Genomic DNA, 12,500 nt, shown 5'->3' with positions numbered 1-12,500 from the left:
ATTTATTCAAATGATTATTTATTGTGTGAAATTTCATAGCAACTACTAATATGAACTATGAAGACATACTGCAAATAAACTCACTTCATGCCCAGTTATTGGTCTGTTTGTTGACAAAACAAACAAACAGGGCAAATCAAAATAAAAAAAAGGGGTTACAATATCTATGTCTAAATATACATTTTTATTATTAGAGAAAAAACACTATAGTTGTTTGAAAAAAAAACAACTATAAAAAATATCTGAATTTGTTTCAGATTCCATTTTATGCCAATAACTGTCTTTTAAATATTACACACATCCTTAAACCTATTTTATTAAATTATTTTTGGTAAATGCTAAATGGACTGCACTTATGTAGCGCTTTTCCAGCACCTTCACGGTACCCCAAAGCGCTTTACAAAGGCCTCTCATTCACCCATTCACGCACACATTCACGCACCATTTTTATTTTAGTTTTGCAGTAATAATTTAAAAAAACTTGTGTGTGTGTATATATATTATTTGTTATGTATAGTATATATTATAACATTTATATATATATATATATATATATATATATATATATATATATATATATATATATATATTCCCCATATTGTTGCTTTTTTGTACATTTTTCAGGATACTTTTACTGATTATACTGTATAGATTATATCACTTATTGTTTTAGAGCTCTAGGCAGTGCATATCTGCAAAAATAAAATGTGTGTACATAATATACATTCAAATGAATTACACATTGAAGCAGAGCTTCTCTTCACCTTTATGCTGCTGCGCATCAAAAAAAAAAGTAAAATAAATAAACAAATCAGGCCATATGCTAATGAGGCGGCAGCATTAACTTTTATTCTGGATTGTGTTTGACTCTTTATCAGCGGACAACGCAGTGTATAAATTTAATGGTGCGTCGTGGGGCCGCCGCCATCCCAGCGGCCTCCTCCCACTCCCACAAATCCACTGGGCCGGAGCCGCTCTAGTCACCTTGAAATTTCCTCCGCTATTTTCCAATTAAAAGCTTAATAGCCCTGGAGACGGCTCCACGCCGGGAACTCTAGCCAGCTCTCATTCTCTGCAGCCGCACCGCCTCCGATCCCATTATTTGCTTGAATAAACCTTTTTTTACGGTCAGAAGTGCAGGGGGCCCCGGCTCTGTCCCGTGTTCTGTTTCAATGCTCACTATTAGTCCAGCAGAAGGGACGTATCAGCAGCCTTCACATAGTTCCCAAAGGGCTTTTTTTCTATGAAGAGCTAATCATCTCAGTTATGTATGTGGTGTTAGTGGTGTGGAAGGTTCCAGAGGCTGAGTGAGGCTGCAGCCTGCAGGCCTGCACGACAACACGACACACGCTTCCGGACTTTGAACACAGTGAACTTTTTTCCACAGCTACTGGTTGCATCCCATCACTTCTCCCTCCGTAGAGTGGACCTGACTGGATGGGGTGCCTGAAGTCAGCTAGATTCATAATCAGCATCAGCTGAGGGAAACAGCTCAGACTCCAGGCCCTTTGTTGGTTTCAGTAACATGCTGCAAAAAAAAAAAAAAAAATTCTGTCAGGTTTCACAACAATTAATATTTCAATCAAAGTGCTTTCTTGACCATTTTAATATTTTTTTTTTCCTTGACCACCATGTTTGTTTTGCCCCTATGACTCATTGAACAGCATGTTGGAATTATTTGGAATTATTCTGTAACTTTCCAATCTCCCACCCCCACCACATTGCCAATAGTTTATATTTGAGTCATACTACTGTTGACATTTTATTCAGCAAAAGTTTAGTCTGAAAGTGCCATATTTAATAGATGTAATCCATTTGTTTTTCAAATCTGCTTTATGTGCCTTGCATGTTTTGCTGTTTGCAAATGCTCTTTATATTTATTTTCCATGCTTTGAGCTAAATAAACATAAAAAATATCCTGCTCCAAATCTCTCAGAATTGAACCTCTGGCAAGTGTTTTATTTTCAGCATTTTGGCTTTTATTCTAAAGAATTATATACATTATTGCCATAACGGCTTTTCTCTTTTTTTTTTCTTTTCTTATTCAAGCAAGCCGCATTTTTAGTTTGCTTCGTACCCTTATAATTAGTTTGGCTTTAATGTTGAAAATAGGCGGAATTTTCTTAGACTTCCGGCCTCTGCTGCAACCCGTACAGCAAATGAAGTGAGAGGAAGCAGCAACCTGTGCGGTGCGAGTCGCTTTAAACCCCCTTTTATTCCCTCACCTCGGCTGTGTGCTCTGAGTTGGAACCCTGCTAAACGTGTGCAGTGCTTATCTGATGCCCCCCCCCATAGCCCCACCTCCCCCGACCCCCTCCCCTCCCCCAGGGCTCGCATGGATATTGTTTTGCAGCGTGCATGCGGGCGCCTCGGCGCGAGTGACATCGTTTGGTTACTCGTCTCCATAAGTGCGTGTCAGCCTGATGCATCTGATCTGCGCTGCCCGCCCACACCTCTCACCCTCATCCTCACCCTGCTCCTCCTGGTGAGCCCCTTTGCAGCTCCTCCTCCACCTCCAGCTGAGGGACCTGCTCGCAACACTCGCACCCCACCCCCCGGTAGAGGCGCCTCGCCCCAGGGAGAGAGATGAACGGCTACGGCTCGCCGTACCTCTACATGGGGGCTCCGGTGTCTCAGCCGCGGGCCCCGCTGCAGAGGACCCCCAAGTGCGCGCGGTGCCGCAACCACGGCGTGCTGTCGTGGCTCAAAGGCCACAAGCGCTACTGCCGCTTCAAGGACTGCACGTGCGAGAAGTGCATCCTCATCATCGAGCGCCAGCGCGTCATGGCGGCGCAGGTGGCGCTGCGCCGGCAGCAGGCCAACGAGAGTCTGGAGAGCCTCATCCCGGAGTCGCTCCGAGTGCTGCCCGCCATGGGCATCGCCTCCAGCGGCCCTGGAGGGGGTGGAGGAGGTGGAGGCGGAGAGGGGAACCAGGGGCCCCCGGCCAGGAGCGAGGAGTTGGAGCTGAGGTGGAGCAGCTCGGAGCCGCTGCAGCCCGCAGCTCTCACCTGCCCGGGTAGGTGGCCGACTCAAACTTAGACTTCACATTACTTCTGAGAAGAGCTGAGAAAACGCGTTTAGTATGTGATTTTTTTTTTCCCCCCACCGGAAAATAAAATTCAAAATATTAACAAAATTGTACCTGCAACTTAACTGGCACAAATTATATTATTACAATCAGGGTTTTTTATTTATTTTTATTTATTTTATTTTTTTAATTACTCATTCAAGGCTTCATTCGTTTAAAATAAAATAGGATTGTACTTTTCTTAACCTTCTGACGCCGAGACTATAGGGCATCTAACAAATAGTTAATAATTGCCTTTTATTTACAGTTTACATCGTTTTGTGTCTAATTGTTGCTTAATGTAATTTCTTCTATTTGAGCACACACCGACCATTTTGCAAATGCCGAGGCTGTCATTTATTTCAACACGAAAGACAAAATTTTAGACATCATGTCAGATGGTTAGAAAAATAAATTTAAAGCCAAAGAGAAAATACATATATAAGTTGATAACATGAACATTAACATTTGTCAGTTATTCGTAATATTATGCATTTTAAAAGATTTATTTACATTTCCCCTCTAGTTATTTTTTTTTTAAATACTTTTTAAAATAATTGTTTGGGTTGTAAAATGTTGGTATTGCATACATTTAATTTCTGTAGAAAACAATTATTTTGGGAATTGCAGATAAATTATTTGGATTAACAATTAAATGTAACAATTAAAATAGATCAAATTTCTTCCAATTGTTTATTAGTTTAGTTTTTGTTGGCACAAAGCTGAGGTGACTGCGGTTCCTCAGATGAATGCTTGAAGTCACCAAATCATGGAATATGCCTGTTTTGCTGCTTTTTCCTTTATCCTCCCCCTATCAGAATGTAATACTAAAACATTCAGACAGCCACTAGCTCGTGTTCACCACTCTCTTGAGCAATGAGTCAGCGCAGCTTCCATCTCTCTTGGCAGGTGTTTCACGCTGTTGGCAGCGACGAGCAAACAGTGCCTGACACTCATTTTGCCTTTAGAGCTTTTTAGCCTCTCATCTTGAAAGTCAACCTGAGAATAAACTGCATGAACTTTCTAAGTTTCTGTGGAGCTCGAGAGATCTTGCAAACGAAGATCCGGAACTGGAAGATGCTGCAGCAGATCCCACGTATTTCAAGCTGTGTTTAGATTTTTCCTCCCAACTTTTGCGGAACCCTGTCTGAACTTGCCCCCCCCCCCCCCCTCTCTCTCTCTCTCCAGAACCTGCAGAGGACCTTCCCGAGGAGGTGTCCGGGGCTGAGAACGGAGGGAGCTCCAGTGAGAAGGAGCAGGAGCCCCTCAGCTCACCGGAGGGCTCCAAACCAAACTCCTGCTACACCCCGGAGCCCGCTGAGGGCCAGGAGCCCCCGGAGACCCCCTCCCAGTCGGAGGAGAGCCGCTACGGCCTCGCCAAGGCGCCCCCTGGCGGCGGCGGCGGCGGCGGCTCTGAGAAGGACGTCAAAGCGGACAGTCCGCAGCAGTTGTGCGGCAGCCCCGCCGAACGCAGCAGCAGCAGCAGCGTACTGATCGAGGGCCTGGCTGGCTCTGTCAGCTTGCCGCTCAGCCTGCGGGCCAACCGGCCGCCGCTCGACGTCCTCCAGCGGATCTTCCCGGCGCACAAGCCGCCCGTGCTGGAGCTCATCCTGCGGGGCTGCGGCGGCGACCTGGTGGGCGCCATCGAGGTGCTGATGTCCAGCCGGACTGCGCCGGACGGGAGCGCGCACACGCACCCGGACGCGCTCGTGATGGCCCCCACCAACGGACACCTGTTCGAGCACGCGCTGGGCTCCTACCACCCGGTGGTCTCCTCCTCCTCCGTCTCCTCTACCTCCTCCAAGTGGTCGGTGGGCTCCGCCTTCCGGGTACCCGACTCCCTGCGCTTCTCCTCGGACCCGCCGCCGGTGCCGCCGGTGCCCGGCAGCCCGCTGGGGGTCCCGCTGCAGCACCCCTCCTTCCCGCAGCCCACGCGCTACCCTCTCATGCTGCGCAACTCGCTGACACGCAGCGGGGGTGGCAGCCCGTTCGTGCACAGCGACGTGACCCTGTGGAACACGGTGGCGCTGCAGCAACAGTACCAGCAGCAGTACCAGCAGCAGTACCAGCTCCGCTCGGCGGCCCAGTACGTGTCGCCTTTCCCTGCTGCTGCCGCGGCGGCTGCTGCTGCCGCCGCGGCTGCAGCAGCGGCTGCGGCCCCGGGAGGGGGCGCCACGTTCCGCAGCTCGCCGCTGCTCCCCTCCAGGCCCGCCGAGGAGGACGGCTGCACGCTGGGGCCCAAAGCCGGCCTCTACTCGCCGGACGAGGAGTACGAGGAGCGCTCCGACTCCGCAGACTCCCGCATCATGAACGCCTCCGCTTAGATTATGATGGTGGTGATGACGATGGACGGAAACAATAGAGGGGACATTCTAAAACGCTTAACGTAAAAAGCTTGACGTAGCTTAATGACCGACAACAGCGATCAACCATCACCAAAAGTCACGTGGACATCTCAAGCCGTGTCCACCTTCACCTCTCCAAAAACCAAAATGATGAGCCTCATTTTATGGAGACTGTCCACGTTAAGTCTGTCCCTCTCCATAGGCGCTCATTATTGGGAAAAGCTTAACGTAGCTAAATGTCCGAAATCAGCAACCATCTCCAAATTTCTTGTGGACAGTTATGGAGACAGAAACTAAGAAAACAGAATGACCTCACATAAATTAAATGACATTTTCCCTACAATGAGCGCCTGGAGCTTAAGGTGGACTGTATCCATAAAACGTGAGTTGTTTTGGGCTTTGGAGTGGTGGAAGTGGGCATGACTAGAGATATCCACACGAAATTAGGCGATGATTGATCGCTGTTTTCGGTCATTAAGCTACGTTAAGCTTGTTACGCTTTTTAAGCGTTTAAGAATGTCCCCAGAAACAACAGAGGACACCAAAAAAAAAAAAAAAGAAAAAAAAAGGTTAAACACATTGCAATGAGCGGACTTCTTCATGAAAAGCCTTCTCTCTTTTCTCTCAATTTGACAAGTGTTTGATGTCTTCTATGTCTTATTTCAATTTGTGTCAAGCAATCATCGCCTTTCTTTGTGCAGTGACGTCACTCCTCGAGCGTCATGCTTTTTCAAACGTCTCGACGTGGACGCGGCCACAAAGTGAAGGGTGAATGTGTAGCAGACTCGCTCTGTCCTCGTGTTTCCTGTCAGCATGTTGGTATGTGGAGATCAAGAAAATGTTTAACGTGAGGATGCAGCAGTGCATGTCAATAGTAGCTGAGCCAAATAAACCTTCTCCTTGAATGGATCGTGTTGTTTTTCTTGTTGTACTGGACATTGGGCTTTCATCAGCGCCTCGATTTTATTTATGAACTAATAAAACAAGAAATTATAGAATCCAAGGCTCTTGTTGTCTTTTTATTTATTTATTTTTTATTTTTATTTTTTAGCGATAGAATAATTCCGGTTTAAAAAGCTGGTTAGGGGAATTTGCTGCAGTCGAGCAGTGATTCTTTTTATTTTTCAGACATGGAATCTGTTGACATTAATAGAGAACTTCTCCTGGCTGGGCTGGGCTGGGTGTTCAGTCTGAACAGCAAGCATTCGGTATTAAACAGGCCAAACTGTTGGACCGATTCAGTAATATGGACGTCAAGGTCGATGATTTTAGTACTGAGGCAATCCAATGACATGCAAATGTTTAGGGGTGGAAAATGATTGTTAAAAATACAATTTAGAAATATTCAGACTAAATCGATTCGGTTATGGCTGCACCACTGACAGAATTTTTTATTATTTTTTTATTTTATTTTTTTTTTTTTCAGTTAAATCAGTGTTTTTCTGATTACTCATTGTTTAGTTTAGTAGCAGCCCGTTCCTCAGGTGTGGTCCTGAGAAGGAAAAAGTGACATGATTTAAAGACATTATTTATCCGCTGGAACATTTCGCTGATTGTAATCATCATCAGACATCTGACAGCTGCATGGATGCTGTAAAAGAGCAATCCAAACATTTAGCTGGCATTCAGTGTTATCAATAATCCACTAATATCTTTAACCCGACAGAGAATTATTGCTGATCTCATTAATAATCCGTTTCTTTTAAAAACAACAACAACATGTTATCAAAAGCATTTCATCAACATCAAATCAGGCGTCATGTCTGCAGATGTTGACTGCAATCGAGGCATGTTGGAATTTTTGGTCTATGTAGGTCTTAAATAATGACCTGTTAATATTATGACGTTTATAATTATTTTGAAACTGCACACGCGTATCAGCATTTTAAATTCACAATGCCTCTTTAAAAAAAGAAAAAAAAATCATCTGCATGAGTAAAACCGTAATTGAGGATATAAAGACAATTTGGTCATTCAGTATTATAGTTTACAGCCTATTGGCATGTAATCGCTTAGTGTTATTAGATTTTTGCAAAATGGAAATTTAGCAAGGATCAAAGTTACAAACACCTTCCAAATGATTCTCACGTCAATCGTTTTTTTTTTCTGCACTGTTTCAGTGCCTAGATTGGTTTACACCGAACAGATGCTGCCACCTTGTGGTAAAACCTGGTTACATCGTGTTTCTGGAAGTCATGATCAGGGAGCAGAGGAAGTGGTTATATTATGTATGTATGTATGTAATGTATGTATGTGTGTATGTATGTATGTATGTATGTATGTATGTATGTACACACATTTATATGCATGTGTGATTTGATGACTTACTTAAAACTTAATAATGTAATTGTTCATATAATAAAAATATTGTGTTGATTGGTTTGTCCCGGTGATCAAGGTTGATTGTTGTTTCTGACCATTGTTATCATAAGTAGACTTCCCTTGACATTCACTTGGTTCTCTGTAGTACAAAAATCCATGTTAGAAAAATGTTTTTGTTCTATTTTCCCACATTTAAAAGCACGTTACGGCAAGTTTACACGATTAACTGCCTTCCGTCTGCCATCTAGCGGTGATTAAAGATATATCACCCCGAGTTGAGTATTGTCAATTGCATGGAAACGGCGATGGCACACATACTGATGTGTCTAATACTCAGACTTTGGGTTTTGTTGTTCTCTTTACTTATTGTTACTTGATTTTTGTGCATTTTATTTTATCATCATAACCATTTAGCGTATCCTCATAAAGCCAACAGAGTCTACTTGTACAACACTGTTTTACAGAGCAGAATTCTTCTTTTAAATACCTTAGAGATCTGACGTGGACTGCAGGGACACATCCTCCTGTTTGTTGCACAGTATCCTGCTGGGGTCGAGGTGTCACAGCCCCTTCAGACAGAGACAAATGCCTCACCGCCTGGTTTTGTGTTCAGCCGCATGTGTTGTCGGCCCATCACAGGCTAATTAACATAACAGGATCCCCAGTGATCCCACACTCTGCTCTTCTGTCTATACACAGCTCCTGTTACACTTTTACGGCCAGCACAGCGGGTCACTTCCAGCAAGGTGCTGTTGTTTCAATCAGGCCCCAAAGTAAACTGGACAGCGTGTGAGAAAGTGTCATTATGTGTCTGCGTCTTCCTGCAGGGGTCGCTCATAAAGACACACATCGCCGATTAAAAAGTGCATCTGGACTCAAAAAGTCTTGAAACTGATGTAACTTTTCAGGTCTGCAGTCTGTCTTACACAGAGTCAGCATTTATTTGTGTTTGCATCATAGTCAAAAACCACCTTTCAAGAATTATGAAACTCTTTGATTGACCTCTGCCACCCTGTAAAGACCATTCAATTTCTTTCATGGTGAAAAATTCAAGATCATCTTCTTCACACTTGAAGCTCAAGACAAAACTAATGCTCTTAATTCTCTGTACATCAAGATGTGTGAAATTGCATGAAAAAGACTGGAGTTTAATCTAAGTTGCCCTTTAAACCAATTAAGAAAAAACAAACAGCCTAGTTTTTCTATTGATTTTCTTCAAACGAATGTATTGGTCCATGATGGTTTGTCAGGGACCCTTGAAAACTCACTGAAGATCCCCTGGATCCCTCGAGACCCTTCCAGAAAGCCCCAGTGTAAACCTCTCAGAGACGTGGGCCTAAACTAACCCAGGAACGTCTGGAACCTTTTCAAGGATCATTGGAAGCTCATCCAGGTTTAACAGGCTCACCGGACCTCTCCAGTGATCTCCAATACCGTGCCACCATTAAACCTCTGAACTTGTTTGATGAATTCTGGTGTCAGCGACCTGAATACACTTGTCACGGATTCTAAGGAGTTCCAGAACTCCTGGATCTGCGGCAAAGTCAAACTCCTCAAAGACCTTTGAAAGCACCAACCTTGCTCTTCGTGATTGACCAAGACATTGGACCCAACATCTTGAACATCCTTAAACACCCCTTGGAAAGCCATCCCAGGACCCCCGCCCTCTCTCCCCCGACCCGGAGGCCCCTTCGCTTGTGAAGAGCCATAACGAGGCGGTGGACACAGACAACACGTTTCACCTGGAGGAGGCCCAGCTCTGCTCCCATCCTCCCGTTCCGACGTCCCGGCAGATCCTCCACATCAAAGCATTCCAGGCCGGGCTTCGCTACGGCAGCCCCGGGTGGCCACTCCTAACCCCCGCAGTAAATTAGGGAGAAGTGGCGAATAAAGCTGCACCTGCAGGACTGACGTCTTCACCTCCAACACATGGGCCAAGCGTTAAGGGCCACTACCATCTGCATGTAGACCACAGAAATGCAAAGGTCTCTGCATAGACATGATAAAGCATTGTGCCAAGATTGATGAAGTGTATTCCAAAAAAAAATAAAAAAATGATTGCTTAATTTTACGCAGCCAAATGTAGAAATTATCAAAAGTTGAGACCATACAATTTTTTTTTTATTGCTGTGCATTTTAATCATTTTAGCAATTGTTTTAGTCTATCATTATTTTCACTTGAAATAAAAAACTGAAGCTTCAGCCCTGTATTTAGTTATGAGCACTTGCTAAGGAATTGAAATTAAAAAACAGAAAATATAAGAGAATATATGAAGAAAGACTATGTACAGTTAAAAGTCAGAAAAAACACATTTAATGATTTATATTTATTTATCGGTTTGACAATACACAAATAAACATGAATATTATGAAAGATAAAAGAAGGGTTTTTTTTTTTAAATGCAGATACTTAAAAGGCCCACTGTGTTTGATTTTAAATGGTCTCATTGTATGGTATATAACATATTAAATACATGTCTATTTTAGTTAAAGTCACAAAAATAAGTTGTTTTTTTTTACGTGCTACTAATAACCATTTATATTAAGCATTTATATCTCCAAATACATTGTGAGGAGGCAGCCATACTGAGCCCCATATATCAACAGAATGTGGATCTGCTGTTTTGAGATCAAGGTCGATGTCAGAAAACATTTTAATTGCAATATACTTTCTGACCATTAGATGCTGCTAAATTGAATGCAGTGCGCCTTTATAAAAAAAAATAAAAATCAAAGCAATCTTTCAGTTGGTATTAGATGATGTAGATTTCTCAAAACTCAGCAAGTCAAGCAGAGTCGAATTCATGCGGGACAAAATCTAGAAATAAGTAGATAGAAAATAAATCAACATTTTCAGAGGAAATACAGTTTGTCATCCATTGTCTTTAAACATCTTCTGTTTCTAACAGCAGAGGTCAGAGAGTCAACTGGGGCTGTTTCCACGCTCCACGTCTGTATTGTCCGGGTGTCAGTTCCCATGGAGGTTGAGTTGCGCTGAGTGAATCTGCTGCCATGTCTCTCTTCATTGCTCTCTCCTGCCTCTCTGACTTCTGTCAGCGTGCAGCAAACACACACACACACACACACACACACACACACACACACACACACACACACACACACACACACACACACGCGCGCCAAAGACAGTCGACGACATTCCTCTTTATGCCAGAATTTGACAGTCATACCTGTGTGTGTGTGTGTGTGTGTGTGTGTGTGTGTGTGTGTGTGTGTGTGTGTGTGTGTGTGTGTGTGTGTGCGTACGCTTCAAAATGTGACCAGATTGTTGGAACTAATTCCATTTAATGAAGCATTTGTCTATTTAAAATAAATACCACATGTTTGATCAAATTCTAAATTCTGATCTTAAACTGGGGAAAACTCTGGAATGAAACATGGAACGCTTTATGAACAATATATATATTTTTTTTTATTGAAAAGTGTACAAGTTAAAAGAGCAAACAAACCTGCGGCTTGAAGTTTCATGTTTTTATTTATACCAGTTTTCTACAGACGGCAGCAAAAAAATGTTCCCCAAAACTATATTTTTTAATGTCTTCAAAGTTAAATTCCTGCATCAGTAGATTAAGACAAAATAAAATAGCTGCTTGTCTCAGAAGGTGACACTCTGGGTTTGGCTGTGCTGAACCATGGTGTGCTGACACGGTGCTTTGCTCTCCAGGTTTGATTGTTGGCAAAACAGTCCGCGGATTATTCCAGCCAGTCTGCCAGTCAGTCAGTCAGTCATTCAGCCACTGGCTGTCACAACCTGCGGGTCATCATCACTCTCAGGCAGCCCTAGTGTTTCAACACTCAGTCCCCTCACACATTTAATACAGGAAAATGTGTTAATTAAATATGTCGTTACTATAAAATATTATATATTTAATATATATTTATATATATTTTAAAAATCCTCAATTTTATTTTATTTTTTAAACTATGGTCTTTGCAACCCCAAGAATAACCTTAGCGCTAACGAAAGTGAATCGAATCAGTGCGCTCTCCCACTCTCACCTTCCCCTTCCAACCCAACTGTCCCATCGTCTGATTGGTCCGGGCCTTGTTCACCAGCGGCCAATCAGCGAGCGAGCAGCGCAGGCGCAGAAGCTCTATAGGAGCGGCGCTGTGCGCGGCTCCGCTCAGAGGAAACTGGGACTCGAGTTCACATGACTGGCAATTAACCACCGATTCAACACCTGGACTAGTTTGTTGCTCCGCATGCCCAGCGACGCTGCAGGTTCTGCTGCTGCTGCTGCTACACTTTTGGAGGTAAGACGGAGGAGAAGGAACTCAAATAGTCCGTGTTGTTGTTGTCATCGAAGGCAAGTTTTCGGATTTATTTATTTATTTATTTATTTATTTATTTATTTTTTAAAAAAGAAGCAAAAATAAGAAACACTCGCTGTTATCGTAATTATTTTGGACCTATTTTTCCCCCCAGCGAAACAGTCCGAGGTTATTTTTTTCTTTTTAAAATAAGAACAGGGCCGATTATGAAACAACATTTTGCGGGAACGAATAAGGCTTTATTGCCCGCAACATATTGTCGTCAGTTATTATAACACCATAAACACGATAATGAACATCGTGATTTGCCTCTTGTATTAACATTTTGGGCCATAGAATTAACGCGAATGCAGAATTAATTTTAGACACAGATAGTGTCAGGCTACATATATATAGTAAATAACCTATAAAGTCTTAATGTTGCTGTGTTTGACCAAGCCTGTGGCTATTTTTACCAGTTACATTTCTCACTT

General features: G+C 43.2%; 2 protein-coding genes across 4 annotated transcripts in view; both read left to right on the top strand.

Moving 5' to 3' along the window:
• Positions 1-2,065: 2,065 nt before the first annotated feature.
• On the top strand, positions 2,066-6,410 carry dmrt3a (doublesex and mab-3 related transcription factor 3a). The gene is made up of 2 exons (XM_076047114.1): positions 2,066-3,016; positions 4,256-6,410. Exons 1-2 carry the CDS (start codon positions 2,587-2,589, stop codon positions 5,389-5,391), a joined length of 1,566 nt encoding a protein of 521 aa, XP_075903229.1. The 5' UTR covers positions 2,066-2,586; the 3' UTR covers positions 5,392-6,410.
• A 5,483-nt stretch (positions 6,411-11,893) lies between these two features.
• Positions 11,894-12,500, top strand: part of dmrt2a (doublesex and mab-3 related transcription factor 2a) — a 4,734-nt gene continuing 4,127 nt past the window's right edge. Inside the window, exon 1 of one of the 3 annotated variants that reach the window (XM_076047133.1) lies at positions 11,894-12,009. Coding sequence is in view for 1 of the 3 variants with exons in the window: in XM_076047130.1 (XP_075903245.1) it covers positions 11,959-12,046 (88 nt within the window). In the remaining 2 variants the exon portion in view is untranslated. Of the gene's footprint in view, positions 12,047-12,500 lie in introns of all 3 variants that reach the window. The other 2 variants (XM_076047131.1, XM_076047130.1) reach the window with 2 other exon arrangements.

The sequence above is a fragment of the Nelusetta ayraudi genome, unplaced genomic scaffold (genome assembly GCF_046127955.1).
Source record: "Nelusetta ayraudi isolate G7.1 ecotype Tasmania unplaced genomic scaffold, CSIRO-AGI_Nayr_v1 ptg000092l, whole genome shotgun sequence".
In the NCBI taxonomy this organism is placed as follows: domain Eukaryota; kingdom Metazoa; phylum Chordata; class Actinopteri; order Tetraodontiformes; family Monacanthidae; genus Nelusetta; species Nelusetta ayraudi.
Note: the sequence above shows the minus strand (reverse complement) of the source record. Positions and strands in the feature narration are given on the sequence as shown.

Excerpts from the sequence above, each read along its gene's own strand:
- dmrt3a (XM_076047114.1), top strand. The coding sequence starts at position 2,587 with ATGAACGGCTACGGCTCGCCGTACCTCTACATGGGGGCTCCGGTGTCT. Across the intron at positions 3,017-4,255 it reads CGCAGCTCTCACCTGCCCGG|AACCTGCAGAGGACCTTCCC; the intron begins GTAGGTGGCCGA and ends CTCTCTCTCCAG.